This window comes from Barbus barbus (assembly GCF_936440315.1).
Source record: "Barbus barbus genome assembly, chromosome: 33".
Lineage (NCBI taxonomy): Eukaryota > Metazoa > Chordata > Actinopteri > Cypriniformes > Cyprinidae > Barbus > Barbus barbus.
In genome coordinates, this window is record NC_136761.1 from 9125279 (window position 1) to 9141368 (window position 16090).

The 16090-nt window shown below is 36.1% G+C and overlaps 1 protein-coding gene across 1 annotated transcript in view; it reads left to right on the forward strand.

Moving 5' to 3' along the window:
* Positions 1-16090, forward strand: part of LOC306853544 (monocarboxylate transporter 8-like) — a 43432-nt gene that overhangs the window by 18259 nt on the left and 9083 nt on the right. Inside the window, exons 2-5 of the mRNA XM_079391040.1 lie at positions 5746-5890; positions 7678-8158; positions 14602-14745; positions 15575-15803. Coding sequence (XP_079247166.1) covers positions 5746-5890; positions 7678-8158; positions 14602-14745; positions 15575-15803 — 999 coding nt within the window. The remainder of the gene's footprint in view (positions 1-5745; positions 5891-7677; positions 8159-14601; positions 14746-15574; positions 15804-16090) is intronic.

Below are 16090 nucleotides of genomic sequence, written 5' to 3' on the forward strand. Positions count from 1 at the left end.
TAAAGACTGGCTTTAGCCGTGACACTCTGCGTTGTTATATGACACTGTCAGTACACTCAAGGCAATGAGGATTTTGTTTTCTTCTTTATTTATCTAATACTTCAAGAAAAGACGGAATGTTTGTTTTTGTTTATTGCCTTTACGTTTATGCAGTACAATGCGTAATAAGACACTATGCTGTACTCCGTGTATATACTGTATAGTGGTTTGGGTTTCCTCAAGAAGGTTGAGTGGAAAGACTGGATAATCGGGAGTCATGCAAGTTAAACAGGTCTCTGCGGCTTGTTTCTGTTGTGGAAACAAGCATAGGGAATATGTTGGGAAGTTTGATTCTGTGTTACGTTTATCAAAAAATTGTTGGAAAAGTTTTGTTTTACGTTATGTTTTCAGAAGAACTTAATAGTGAGGAAACAAGTATGTTGCTGATTGCATCTTTGTTCTGTGATTGCCTGTTTAAATTTATATTTGCCCATGTCTAATATGGCCGATTTAACTACATTTCCTGGGGGGTCAAAAGTTAGATTTGTTAGCTGGAATGTTAAAGGCCTAAATTGCCCAACATGGCGAAAAAGCAAGATGACTTTTAGCCCACCAATTAAAATCTAAATCTGCCTCTCAAATTATACCTCAAATTAGCAACAGTGACAATGATTTAATAGTTAATCCCACTGAAATTAATAACACTTTTAAGAACTACTTTTTAAATTTGTATACTTCTGAAAGCCCTGAATCTAACTCTGTAGAGTTAGATATACCCACCCTCAATTCTGAGCAGAAAACCTATTTGGATAAGCATATACAAAAAGAAGAAATTTTAAATGCAATCTCATTAATGCAGAATAAAAAAAAACCCTGGCCCTGATGGCTACCCTATAGATTTTTATAAAAAATGTGCAGATAAATTAGCCCCTATTCTTCTTGATATGTTTGTGGATTATTTGGAAAAGGGTAGCTTGCCACAAACCTTAAATTAAGCAAACATTATTCTTTTGTTAAAACCTTGTAAAGATCCCATGAAATGTAATTTGTACAGGCCAATCTCTCTCCTAAACTCCGATATTAATATTTTGGCAAAAATCCTCGCTTTATGTTTAGATACAGTAATAGAAAATTTGATTTCAAAAGACCTAACAGGTTTTGTCAGAGACCGACATTCTTTTAGTGATATCCGGAGATTGCTAGGGGTAATCCACTCATCGAAACTCTCCCAAGACCCTGTCCCTCAGGTAGTCATCTCATTAGACGCTGAAAAATGTTGGAAAGATTCTGCTTTGGAACACAATTTTTCTCACTGATTAAGTTATTATACTTTTCCCCTAAGGCATCGGTAATTACAAATAGAGTACGCTCAAAGTCTTTTCCTCCATCAAGGGGTACAAGACAAGGATGTCCTCTTAGCCCTTTACTTTTTACTTTAGCCATCGAGCCCTTATCCATAGCGTTAAGATGCTCACAGCATTTTACAGGCATTAACAGTGGGGACATAGAACATAGAGTATCCTTATATGCTGATGATATGCTGTTGTACCTTTCAGATCCGATTATAGCTATTCCACAGGTAGTTAGGATATTGAATCAATTTGGAACTTTCTCAGGTTATAAGTAAAATTTTTCAAAAAGTGTTTGTTTTCCCATAAATAATAAGGGCCTCCATATTTCGAATAAGGATATACCCTTTCAGCTGTCTGTATCAGGTTTTAAATATATAGGGATACATATTACACAGGGATTCCCTAACCTTTACAAAGAGAACTTTGTATTATTATTGGGCTGCAAATATTTCAAAAATACTTTATTGGCTTCAGATCCCCAAAGATATCTGGTGTATTTCAGAGGGGAATTCTTGTATTTCTTCATCCCTACCTGCTTTAGCTTTATCCAAATTGCCCCTTTGTATTTCATTGTGTATTCAATGCCCAGTTGTAGCAAATACCCTCAAGATTTGGTTTCAATTTAGACAATGTTTTGGTTTCAAAGACTTCTCCATAACCAGCCCTATATACAAGAATCACCTATTCCTTCCAGGTCAATTGGACTCAGTCTTTAGTCAATGGCAACAGTCGGGCCTTGTCAAATTCAGTGATCTTTTTATTGATGATGTTTTTGCCCCATTTTCAACTCTCTCTTCAAAATACAAACTGCCAACATCTCATTTGTTTAGATATTTTCAAGTTCGACATCTAATCCAAAACCATTGTCCCACATATCCCTCCACTCCTCCTAGTACAGGATTGGATGGAGTTTTAAATATTTCCTTATATTTGAAGGGAGTAATTTCTAACGTATATAACACTGTAATGTCAATAAAAAATATTAATCTAGACAAAATTCATGCAGAATGGTCAAAGGATTTAGGGGGTGGATATCAGAGCAAACCTGGAACAATGCATTATTTAGAGTGAATGGAACAACCTCCTGTACTCGTTTAGGTTTGATTCAGTTCAAGGTACTCCATTGACTTTACTACAGTAAGGTTAGACTTTCCAAGATATACACAAATGTAACTGACACATGTGAACGATGTCGCTCTGCTGAAGCAGATTTGGCTCATATGTTTTGGGCTTGCCCCAGACTGTTTGCTTACTGGACAGCTATATTAAAAATGTTGTCTGAGGCATATAGTAAAGATATTAGGCCTAGTTTTGAAATGGCTGTTTCTGGAGTACCTGAACAAGGTACAGTCATGTACATGCTTGTGCGTTCGCATGTCTTTTGGCTCGGAGAAGAATATTACTTGATTGGAAATCAAGTAAACCACCTTTAGTTTCCCTCTGGCTTAGTTATGTGATGCTGTTTTTAAAATTGAAGAAAATTAAGTATTCTCTCAGAGGATCCACCAAATGTTTTTATTCAGTATGGACTCCTATGATCTCATGTTTTGAAAAAGGCATAACTCTTCCCCCAAACTAAAATTAATAGTGAAATTAAAAGACCACTTAAACGGATAACGCAATCAAACTCAATGGGCTAACATTGATGTTAAGTATTTCCTTACTGTTTGTTCTATCAAAACATTGAGATTTATTATTCATTTAATTTTTATTTATGTATTTATTTATTTATTTTATTATTCTTGTAGCTTCATAACGTTACGGTTGTACCACTGATGGCAGATAGACTATTCTGACGATGTTTTTTATGCTTTTCTGTGCCTCGACTGTGATAATTGTTTGGCAGTCAATGGGACAGTCTCAAGCCTCCCGGTTTTCATCCAAAATATCTTCAATTGTGTTCTGAAGACGAACAAAGCTTGTACAGGTTTGGAATGACATGGGGGTAAGTGATTAATGACAAAATTTTCATTTTGGGGTGGAGTAACCCTTTATAGCCCTACTTAAGCGTGTCAAAAAAGCAACACTAATAGCATTTATTATAAATTTAGTCTGCAATAAATTTTAATTCATTTGCAATTAACATAGAATTAGGTGTCCACAAACATTTTTTATGTATAAATATTTTTTAAGTTATATTTAAACATATAACTTCTGTAATAGTCCTCTTTTTTGAAAGTATTCTAAAGTGTGCTTCTTTTTCACAAAGAGAGTTTCTCTTTATTCTGCTTTCACTCATTTTGATTTTTTCCTCCAGCAAAAAAGCTGAATCCATTGGGATTGCTTTCAGAAATTCAAAATGAAAGATTTAAGATCAGAACAATGAGATATGTTTCTGAATATTGTAAGCAAACACTGCCCAGGCCCTTTGTTGTTTGGTCCAAACCAGTTCAAGTTCGATTCCACCACCCGCTCTTCGAACCTTTGCATCCGACTCCTTTTCTGGTTTGTTTTGTTGTTAGCTGTGCATTATTTATAATAGGTTTAAACTAAAAACCTCTGATATTTTCTGCGTTCTGTCTGGATTTTTTTTTTTTTTTTGGAGAAGTAAGGTAATCCATTCCTAACAGTCACTGGAATGTTTAATCCTTCAAACAAGGCCTCAGACCCCCCCCCCCCCCCCCCCCCACACACACACACACACAGAGACTTTATCCACTTCATGTTTTCTGCATGATCTTTCAGTGGTCTTTCAGAACACTCTATTCCTAAACAGACTCTTTGCATTGTTCTAATCTTCTGAACTCATAGTTCCAACTGAACATCACAGAAAGATCGGTCATTTGCAAAGCTAACAAAACAACAAACAAAACCCTGACTGTTAAACTTGTGGAAAACATACGTCCCGCACGACTCCATAAGCCAGCGGGAGTCGGAGGGGCCTTATGTAAACCCTGACCTTGTGTTCTTCTACAAAATATGGATAAACACTCATTTGCTTGGTTTAACGTACCGCTTCCTCTCTGGATTCATGGGGCCACATTTCTACTGAACCTCAGCCAAGAATGACTCGCCGAGGAGGGCTCTCACACACACACACACACACGGATCAGTGTCAAATATTGAACCAATGTCCTTAGACTCCAGACATACTGTGCAGACATTAAACTACCTTTGAACCATGAAAAAACATGCAGTGTGTTTGTTTGTCTGAGCTTGACATCGATTGTAACTGGCCAGTGCTCTAAATACAGAGATGATGGACTTTCATCTGTCTCTTTGCAGAATTATCTGGGTGAACAAAGAACGTGTGTTTGGGTGCATGCATGTGTCAAATACTGTTTGTGTTGTTCGGGGTGAGTGATATGGCAAAAATCTGTCACAGTTTCTTCAGGAAAGGTCACAATCTTATCACAATGTTGGTTTTTAAGACTAAGTTGAGCATGTAAAACTAAAGTTCTCAAGCTTATTAAAGCAAACAACATAAATGTCAAGCATGAGACAAATAAATACTATAGAAAAAAAGATAAAGTATGCAGTGCTTTTCAGAAATACAGAAACTGAATAGATGTACAATACTGAAATATACATTCATTTTATTAAAGCTACAAAAATATTCAGTCTTGTTTGATTATAATCTTATAACAGTTATTACATGGACAGCAGCACGTTTATTAGGCTGCTGTCACTTTAAGACCAAATAATATTGAATATACTGACACGCATCTTATTTTCTCCCTGTTGTTTACGTTTACCTAAGACTTACCTAAACCAAATGTATTTACGTAAATACTCACCAAGGTGGGCATTTTGACATATTTGACTGTTTAGGCGTACACCCAAACCTGAAATACACTTATTACAGTTCGATTCGCTTTCGCAGCTTTTAACAGCTCATTTTAATATCAACCACATCACACTTATTTTCTTATTCATCCATGTTTCTTAGTCACTCTAACACATTAATAATGTCCTTAGTGAGTGTTTTTCCACATTCATCATAGAAATCTTCGTTCACATCAATGAATCTCAAAGAGGAACGCCCCCCTCTCCCTCACCGGCTCTTGGAATCATCCTAATCTCCCCCCTGTTACAGCTTCCCTGTTAGTGGTGCTGATTTAGGCTTTCTGTTGTCTTGCTTATGGTTAAAGATTTGCATAGTTTGTGGGACTTGTCGAAAAGAGGTGTTGTTGCTTTTCTAATGGCTTAAACAGGCAAAAAATCCCACAGATTTAGACTGAGCCGTTGAGACTTGAGGCCAGTAAAAAAAAAAAAACACCTAGCAATTGTAGCAATGCACTAAAAATACTCAGAATGACCTCGCAACCATAGATATGTATACAGTACATATCTATGATAGCAATGCTCCAACCTCCCAGAACACTGTGGCATCGTGGCATTGAGTCTGGCAAATGGAAAATCGGGTTAAATGTATACTTCATCATTTATTGATCAGATCTTTTTCTCTTTCCAGCATGGGTTGGTGCTCTGGCGATGGGGATGATATTCTTCTGCTCTCCGGTGGTCAGTATGTTCACAGATCACTTTGGATGCCGGAAGACGGCCGTCTGCGGAGCGTTTGTGGCCTTCCTCGGTCTTCTCACCAGTTCCTTCGCAACGTAAATGCCTCCTTAAGTGTGCTTTTATAAAAGATTACAGAAACACGCTGACAGTCTTTTAAGCAAAAGGGCAAACACAAACACACGTAGGACTCTCTTTTCTCCTTTCCTTCCTTCTTTTCCTTTTCGTTGTTTTCTCACAGTGCTTTCTTTCTGAGATCTTTGTGCAGTTGGACAGAGTGCTGGTTTTATTCCAAGCCGAAAAAGCTCTCGCTGTTGTTGGAAAAAACCGTTCAGCCTGGTCCTGCTGCGTTTAGAGCCTGAAACACTCTAAAAACACAAACGCTAACTAGAGCATGCAAACACACACACAAGCTATTTCCCTCCCTTCCTCAGGATTTGAACACAAGTGTCTCCTGCAGGGTTGAGATTCTCGCTTCCATCCCACAATCCATCATTTACACTAACGTCTGTTTGGTCGTTAACCAAATAATGTGTCCTGCTGGCCGTGTGTTGCACATTCTCTGGCTTCAGGAGTCACAGGTCATTTGGAATTGAAATGCTTCAGTTTAAAAAGGAGAGAAAAACATGAGAAATCAACAGTTCTGCTGTAAAAGTGCTCATATCAATCCTGCACCTTGTATGACTTTAGTTAGTGTGCAGCTATCTTTCAGAAGTTGCTTATGGATACTTGAAAAACCTTACTTTCAAAAAGAGTGCTTTTTACAGAAAAGCTCTCTGAATGTCATTTTTTTCAGACACTTAAATGCATGTTAATAGCAATTAAATAAAATGTATTTTAGTGTAGTTTAGATTTAAATTAAATATAATGCGTTTTATTGTGCTTTCTTTGAATAAAATTAAGTAGGACCCATTTTAAATACACTTAAATGGCATTTTTTGTATTAATAGTATGTACATACAGATGTTTAATAATATAGTTTCAAGTATATAGTTTTTTTTATTTTGTTGCTTAAATATATATACTCTTTATCTATTTTAGTAAAAAAAAATTGTTTCTAATTTTTGTGTCTATTTAAGTAAAAAAACTAAAATAGAACTAAAATATCTAAAACTAAAGCCTAATAAAAATCTAGTTATATTTTATAAAAAAAACACAAACTAATTAAAATATCACAAAACAACAACAATAAACTTTAAAAATTAAATCTTAAAAAAACTATATAGACATTTAAAAAATAACTGACTAATAAAAATGGCAAAACAATACACTTACATTTAAGAAAAATAAATATTAATTTAATATATTTCAAAAATAAAAATCTCAAAAATGTGCAGCAAAATTAACAAACTTTAACTAAGATTAGAAGGAAAACTAAAAACATAAAATAAATTTAAAATATTAAAAAAACTATAGTAGTAATAAAATGGGGTGGTGATGGCGCAGTGGATAAGACACATGCCTTTGGTGTGAGAGACCCGGGTTCGAATCCACTGTGAGACACCAATGTGTCCCTGAGCAAGACACTTAACCCCTAGTTGCTCCAGAGGCGTGCGACCTCTGACATATATAGCAATTGTAAGTCGCTTTGGATAAAAGCGTCAGCTAAATGAATAAATGTAAATGTAATGAAAAATAATAGTATAGTATGATAATAATAATATCATAATAGATAATAAAATACTAAAATTGCACATTCAATACAATTAAATGCACTTCTCTTTCATAAAGGGCCATTCACATATTTATAGCTTATTCACATTAAACTGGGATGGAAGAAATTGCTTTAACAGTGAAAAAGGGTATAAAGGGGATAGTTTTAACTCTACAGCCTTTCATCAGCATTGTTCTTTTGTCAGACTGACGTCCTTTCTTCTGTCCTCAGCACGCTGGGTCTTCGATACTTCACATATGGGATACTGTTCGGCTGTGGATCGTCGTTCGCATTCCAGCCATCGCTGGTGATCCTGGGGCATTATTTTCGACAGAGACTGGGTTTGGCCAACGGCGTGGTGACAGCAGGCAGTAGCCTCTTTTCTATGGGGCTCCCCGTGCTGCTCAAGAAAGTGGTGGGACCGCTGGGCCTTCCCAGAACCTTCCAGATCCTCAGCATCTTCATGCTGGTCCAGTCGCTGCTGGCCCTCACCTTCAAACCGCTCATGCCCAGTGGGATGTGCCCAATGCCAGGCATGGGAATGGACGGAGGCCCCCCGTCTGGCCTGGAGTCGGCGAGCAGGTGGCAGAAGGGCCTGGCCAAAATCAGGAAGTACTTTAACGTGCGAGTGTTTGGTGTGCTGACCTATCGGGTTTGGGCGTTCGGTGTTGCCACAGCAGTGCTGGGATACTTCGTTCCATATGTGCACCTGGTGAGTTGTGGTTTGAGACCATGTAGTGTCACTTTCAGTGTTATTTTAATATTGTTTATGCATTGTTATACTATTTGATAATATTCTGAATTAGCCTTTTTTTAATTTTTTTTATTTCTGTTTAAGCTTTTTTTATTTTCTAGCATATATTTTTATTTAACTTTAATTTAATTTATTTTTTATTTTATCATTTATTTAATACTAAAATGTATTTATTAAATAGTATTTATTTATTTATTTTATTATTTCAGTTTTAGTACTTCAACCTAAACATATTTATTTTAGTTGTGGGCCAAGGCAATATGTCTAATTTTTGTTTTTTAAATTTAAGTTTTTATTTTAATTAGTTTAGTTCAATTGTATTTAGTTTATTTAATAGTTTAATAATTTAATAGTTTTAGTTTTAGTTAACAATAGCAACCCTGGACAATAGCAGAGTATGGGCTCTCTTCCAAGTCAAAAGTGAATCATCACATGCAGAGTACCATCCCAGAAGTAAAGTGTGTTGGTAGCAGCCTCATGCTGTGGGGCTGTTTTTCAGCAGCAGGGATTGAGGCACTCTCCAGAGTAGAAGGAAAAGCTCAATGCACCAAAATATAGAGAGAGCCTTAATTAAAACCCAGTCCAGAGCATTCAGAACCACAGACGGGCAGAAGGTTTACCTTCCAACAGGGCAATGGACCTAAACACACAGCAAGAGTGGCTTATAAACAACTCTGTGAATGTCCTTGAGTGACCCAGCCAGAGCCTGAGCTTGAACCAAATCAAATATTTCTGGAGAAACCTGAAAATGTGCATCTGCCCCCACCCAACCTGACAGAGCTTGAGAGGTGAAGAGGTGAGGAGAAGAATAGCACGTAATTGCCAAATGCTGATGAGCAAAGCTTGTCGGATCAAACAAAAAAGACTTGAGGGTGTAAAGGTGCTTCAGCTAAATATTTAGTTAAACGTATGAATACTTATGCAATGTTCTTATGGTGTATGGTGTGTATTATTGATGTGGGAAAATTTAATTTAAAGCAGTTTAACATAAGATAGCAACATAAAACGTAAAATGGATAGGAATACTTTCACAAGGCACTGTATGTGTGTGTGTGTGTGTGTGTGTGTGTATATTCACTACTGTGCAAAAGTCTTAGGCCACTAGTATTTTCACCAACAAAAAATGGTTTTAAGTCCGTTATTTCTATCTTTTGCTGTAGTGTGTCAGTAGGAAATAACAGTTTACATTTACAAACATTATTTTTGCCATTAATTGTTATAATCCAGTAAGATTTTTGTTTGCACAAGGAGTCTGACAACAGCCAGTGCTCCACACAGAGATCTGATCTCACCATCATCCAGTCTGTCTGGAATGACATGAAGTAACAGAACAAACTGAGACAGACTAAACACAGAAGAACTGTAGCAACGTCTCCAAGATGCTTCAAGAGACCTACCTGCAAAGCTACCTGAAAAACTATGCACATGGGGCAAAAGCTGTTTTAAATGCATAGTGTGCTCACACCAAATGTTGATTTAATTTAGTTAATAGAAGTTAATTGATAAATAAAATCTATTTATGGCATTATTTCTGAAAGCATCCTCACTTTACTGCATTTTTACCCAAGTGCCTAAAACTTTTCACAGTACTGTAGCTTTGCAGGTAGGTCTCTTGAAGCATCTTGGAGACGTTGCTACAGTTCTTCTGGAATCAGTCTGTCTCAGTTTGTTCTCTTGCTTCATGTCATTCCAGACAGACTGGATGATGGTGAGATCAGATCTCTGTGTGGAGCACTGGCTGTTGTCAGACTCCTTGTGCAAACAAAAATCTCACTGTACCAGTCTGTTATTTTGGAAAACTCCCACTGTGACCCAAATTCTTTTTCCAGACATTTAATTACATCTGAGGTCATGATTTGAAATCATACTGACCTATTCTGCATTATGTTGGAATTTATTTGACACTCCTGTCCTTTCTTTCTTCCTAAAAACTTGTCAGGACATTTTTAATCTATAGTCATCAAACTGGATAGATCCAACTAATATCAGACAGAAGGCAGAATGTTCTCAATACTCTCTTTCCTACAATGAATATGATGTTGCCTAGCTCAAAAAATCACAGTAAATGTAGTCAAACTCGAATGAGATTGTTGAGGCTCGCAGTTGTCAATGAGGTGGACAATTGGTGGACAAGTTTTTCAGTGAAAACCAACTCAACAGGGGCCATCGCCATTAAAGCACTAGTTAACCAAATAAATAGTTGCTAAAAAGTGTACTCAGACTATTCAAATGTAGATGAGTTTTGTTTCTTCATGGGAACAGATGTGGAGAAATTTAGCATTACATCACTTGATCACTAGTGGATCCTCTGTAGTGAATGGGTGCCGTCAGAATGAGAGTCCAAACAGCTGATAAAAACATCGCAATAATCCACAAGTAATCCACACCACTCCAGACTGTCAATTAATGTCTTGTTAAGGGAAAACATGCATAATTAAGATGTTTTTAACTTTAAACTGCTCAATCAAGAGAGAAATATGCATAGATTGAGGACAGTTTACAAACAAAAACAGTCCAAAACAGTTCTCAACAAATACTGTATGTGGGTGGATTTTGATGTGAGAGATGTGAGATGGACTGTTTCACTGGAGGAAATGTTATTATGGGTTATAAACTCAAAAGTTTAACATAAAAATGGCTTATAAACACAAAGATTTTTGCTTCACAAGACATGCTACTTTTTCCCCAATCTGTTCTGAAGAAAAAAAAAAAGTCAATTTTCAACAAATTTTAATTTTTGGGTGAACTTAGTTATTTTAATCTGGTTAGTTGCCAAGACAACATTTGGAATATTTCTTAAGGTTAAAATTTACATCTAATATATATATGTATAGCTTCATTTTAGCTAACAAAAAAAGATTTTTAATAGTTTTAGCTAACTACTAGAACACAACACTACTGAAAATGACTAAAACTGAAACTGAAATAAATTAAAGCTAAATAGAAGTATTTAAAAAAACGGCAAACACACGTAACAAGATTACTAAAACTTAAAACTAAAATTAAAGCTGAAAGTGTAAAAATAAAAGCTCATTTGAAATATTAATAAATACTATCATAGTACATAAATAATACTCTATATAAATAAACATTCTACCTCACGTATTATATTGTGTTTGTGCCATATAGGTTTATACACTGATTCAATTTTTATTTTTGTATGAAGCAAGTCTTCGGATTTAGCAAATTTCATTTATGAAAGATGAAACTGGCATTAGCTCTGCCTCTTCTTGGAAGCAATTTGCTTTTCTAGTTAACATTTTTTTACATACCAAATACCAAGTGCAGTCAATAAATCATAAAAAAAATTAGTGGTTTTGGCACGCTAATGCAGCTCAGTAATGCAAAATATCCCTTTTAATTTCTGGATTGAATGTTAAACAGGGTTTTGACATTTGCTGTTTCACAGAGGCCGTTGTTTACAAGCCGACAACCATTTTATGAAGACAACGTGAACAAAACGCCTCTGATTTACAGTCAGTCAAACCGGTGTGCATTTAAAGTTAAGAAAACAGAGGAGCGATGCACCCGTCCCATGCATAAATAATGTTTTAGGGGTTTGGCAAACTGAAATATTTACTGCTCTCTGCATGACAGAAAGCCTATGTGATGAGTCCACACATGTTGATGATGAATTATAAACTCCACGTGGTGTCATCTGAGGTCAGACTCTTGGGATTTCTGTCCTTGTTTTACCTTTCCTTCTCTCTCATTCTCAGTTGTCATAGTGATAGACATACTTTTACTTGGATACCTGAGTTACTCAGCCTTAACGGTGCTTCTCTCTTGTTTTCAGAGAGAAATAAGCTGAGAATTAGTTTCTAGCCTCTGAACTGCACAAATGGAGTTTGGGTCACAGTGATAAACAGGCCATAAAATGTGATGATATAAGAGGATGCACTGTTTTCTGAAAGAAAAGCTTGACGCAGATGGTTTCATCATGTGTGCTTTCCTTTCCCTGTAAAACACAGTAATTCAAAACCCAAATTGTTCAGCGTGTGTATAATTGCTTCAGTGCGGTTAATGGAGATGTGCTAAAATTAACAGCGTTCAACAGTTTGCAGTCAGTTTTTTTTTTTAAAGAAACCTTTTTACTTTTTTTCAGCAAGGATGCATTTCATTGATCAAAACAGTATAAAAACTTTTATAACATTACAAAAGATTTTTATTTCAAATAAATTCTGTTCTTTTGAATTTTCGATTCATCAAATAATTCTTATAAATTCTTACATAAATATGAAGCAGCAAAAACATTGATAATGATCAGAAATGTTTCTTGAGCAGCAAAGTTTCATAAGTTATAAATAAAGAAAATTGGAGTATGTTTTTACAAAAATACTATTTCTTTGTAATCATTTGTAAAATTTTAAAGCAATTTCAGAGTGAAAACTGTTTCAAAGTAAATCCTACACCAACATTTCATTATACTGTAAGTGTGTGTGTGTGTGTGTGTGTGTGTTTAGGAAAAGTGTGTTTGTGTGTGCATTTGTTGCAATTGTGCTTTGTTTATATATGTCAAATCATTGGTATGTGTTTGAAGCAAGTGTTTATTTAGTTAGGTGTGAGTTAGCCAACATGTGTGTGTTTGGGATGTGTGTGTGTGTGTGTGTATTTTGTGGGTGGTGGTATAAAGTTGATGAGAGAGACCTTTCCCCCCTCGCCTCAGTCTCACTCTTCCACCTACAGTTGTGTTTTTTCAGGCTTCGCACCAGAAGTAAACACTTAGTCCCGGCTTTTGTTGTGCGTATGTGTGTGTATGTACGCGTTTGGCTCTCGTTTCTCGTGGTGAAATAGGAAAGCCCTTCCTTCACATTAAACCTAAATGTGAAATCTCATGGCTTTTGATGTGCCCCTAAGGTTTTCTCATTCAAGCGGTTTTCAAAAGACATCCAATCCACAGGCCTGTGATCCCTAGGGTCAGGAAATGCTTCTGAAGGATTTTTTTATTTTTAACCCCATGTCCTCCTCTTCCCTTCTTAGAAACAAGGGCGTCTATGAGCGGAAATATTCAACTTATAGCTGCTTTTCCTCTGTTCCCACCACAAAGCGCCATTAATGCTTTCATTGAAAAGGCTGAAGAAAAAGGTCTTTGAAGACCAGAGGCTGACTATGGCTGTACAAAGCCAACCGTTTAGTCCAGTGATGAATTTAGCCACAGGAATCACACTTAACTAGCACTTCGATGTCAACAAGAGGCCAGTGTTGTGGTATTTATGCAAGAGAATACTGAGTGGAGCTAGAAAAGGACAATTTGTCAAGATTAACTTTGATATACATGTTTTTATGTTTTTGAAAGAAGTCTCTTTTGCTCACCATGGCTGCAGTTATTTGAACGTCATAAGACGTTGATATTTGGTTAAATTTCGGGTGCGACATCATCAGGTGATCAAAATTTAATGTCAGTTCAACATCGAATGTCAATGTTAATTTGATGTCCAATACTGACATCAGCTGACATTGATTTTTATTGTTTTCAGGTTGTGTAACCAAAATCCAACATCAAGTCAAAGTCAAATCGGTGTCAAATACTGATTTCAACCCGATTTTCATTCTCAACCAAAATGCAACGTCTGTCCAACGTCAACCTGATGTTATATTGACATCCTGTGCCTGCTGAGAAATCTGTTTGAATATATTTTAAAATGTAATTTATTCCTGTGATAGTAAAGGTAAATTTTCAACAGCCATTACCTCAGTCTTCATTGTTACATCATCAAGTTTTATGGTGTTTTATTTTTTAATTTCTTCCGCTATCCATATAAAATCTACACTATATCATCTATTTTTTGACAAATATCTCAATATAATCAATTCATTAACAAATTCTCAAACCTCTTACCGGTAATATTTCATTGAAAATAGAATTAAACACATCAAAATATTTAATTATAATTTTGGGGGCATTTTTATTATACTGACCCCAAACCTTTGAACAGTATTGTGGATGGCTGGATGGATGGATTGATGGATAATTCATATAATAATAAAATAAAGGATAATAAAACCTTTTGAATGGTGTTGTGCATGGCTTGAAAGATGGATGGACAGATGGATAGATTGATGGATGGATGAATAGAGTTGATGGATGGATGGATAGAGCTGCATGGCTTGATGGATGGACGGATTGATAGATTGATAGATGGATGAATGGATAGAGTTGATGGATGGATGGATAGAGCTGCATGGCTTGATGGATGGACGGATGAATGGAAGGATGAACAGATGGATAATAACTGGGGCATTTTTCTTGTACTGACTCCAAACCTTTGAACATTATTGTGGATGGATGGAAGGATGGATAGATAGGTTTGATGGATGGATGGGTGGGTGAATTGATTGATGAATATGTAGTTTTGTATGTGTATGTTAATCATCTGATAGTTTTCCTGTGTCTATGGCAGATGAACTTTGTGAAGGAGCAGTTTGGAGACACTCAGAGGGAATGGGTGCTGCTCGTGTGTATCGGAGCGTCGTCTGGAGTCGGTCGACTGCTGTTTGGGAAGATTGGGGATCTCATACCTGGAGTAAAGAAAATCTACATGCAGGTATGGAAACCCAACATGAGCTACTTATTGCATGTCAGTGAATCATAATTCCATAACTGGAGAGGTTAGATTTTGCAACTTTCATGCTGTCTCACTATAAAGTGGCATGAAACGATGACAGGACACCTGCTGCGGTGAAGTGTCTCGCTTAAGGTCACACCGTTGTTACGTCACAGCAGCAGCCCAATCAATGGCTTCAGTGTTTCTGAAGTTCTCTATGTTCTAAAAAGTTTTTCTCTTTCTCGTTCTAGATTGACATATATTGAATATTTTTTTAAATTGATGTCAATATATAATAACTGTTTCCTGAAAAACAGCATACTGTTTCATTCATTGCAATGCCATTTCATTATCCTTTGCAATTTGATTGCCAGGAAACCTCAGTTGAACATCTGCATAAGTACCTTTTCCATTAAAGACAATATTTGCTTCTAGGAATTGATTTTCAATGGCGTTTTAATGTTTTATGAGAGTGAGTTTTTTTTATGAAAAAATAACTTCCACAACATCCAACAATAACAATAAAAATAGTTTGCCTGAGTTGTTTAAAATATTACATATATATCAACTTTACAATTGTGCTTTCAAGAGCTTGTTCAACATATATAGTTTCATTTTCCTGTGTGAACCGCATATTTCACAATCTATCAAAATATTTTTTTGTCATTTTCTATGGTATTTTTCTGTGGTTCCCCCTTCTAACATTCAGTTTTTTGTAAATAATTTTCTGAGCATCATTGCCTTTATGATTGTAAGTCTGAGATGTTAAACTTTGTATGTAGAGCTTAGTCCATGTGCTTAGACGATCTCTGTGTGTCTGTATGTGTAGGTGGCCTCGTTCATATTACTGGGTCTGATGTCCATGATGATACCTCAGTGCGCCATGTTCGAAGGTCTGGTGGTGGTTTTCGTATTCATGGGTCTTTGTGATGGCTGTTTCATTACTATCATGGCCCCAATTGCCTTTGAGTTAGTAGGGCCCATGCAGGCATCTCAAGCTATCGGCTACCTCCTTGGCCTCATGGCCATACCAATGACAGCGGGACCCCCGATCGCAGGTGAGAAGTTTCATCTTTGCAACAAAACATTTAACATTTGCTTGCTTGGAATGACAAATTTTTAGTTTTGGAACTTGGAACTTTTCCTTTAAATACAATTTTAACTTTTTAAAGTTCATATTTTATAAGAAAAACATAGAATATAAAATACACAGATGTATTGTGTGACAATGCATATATGTGTATGTCATGCTTATGAAAGCTTATGCATGTAAACTATGTTATAAATAACTTGAAAAGCAAATCTGGCATTTTTGAATATTTAGATTTTAAAATAAAAAACTAAA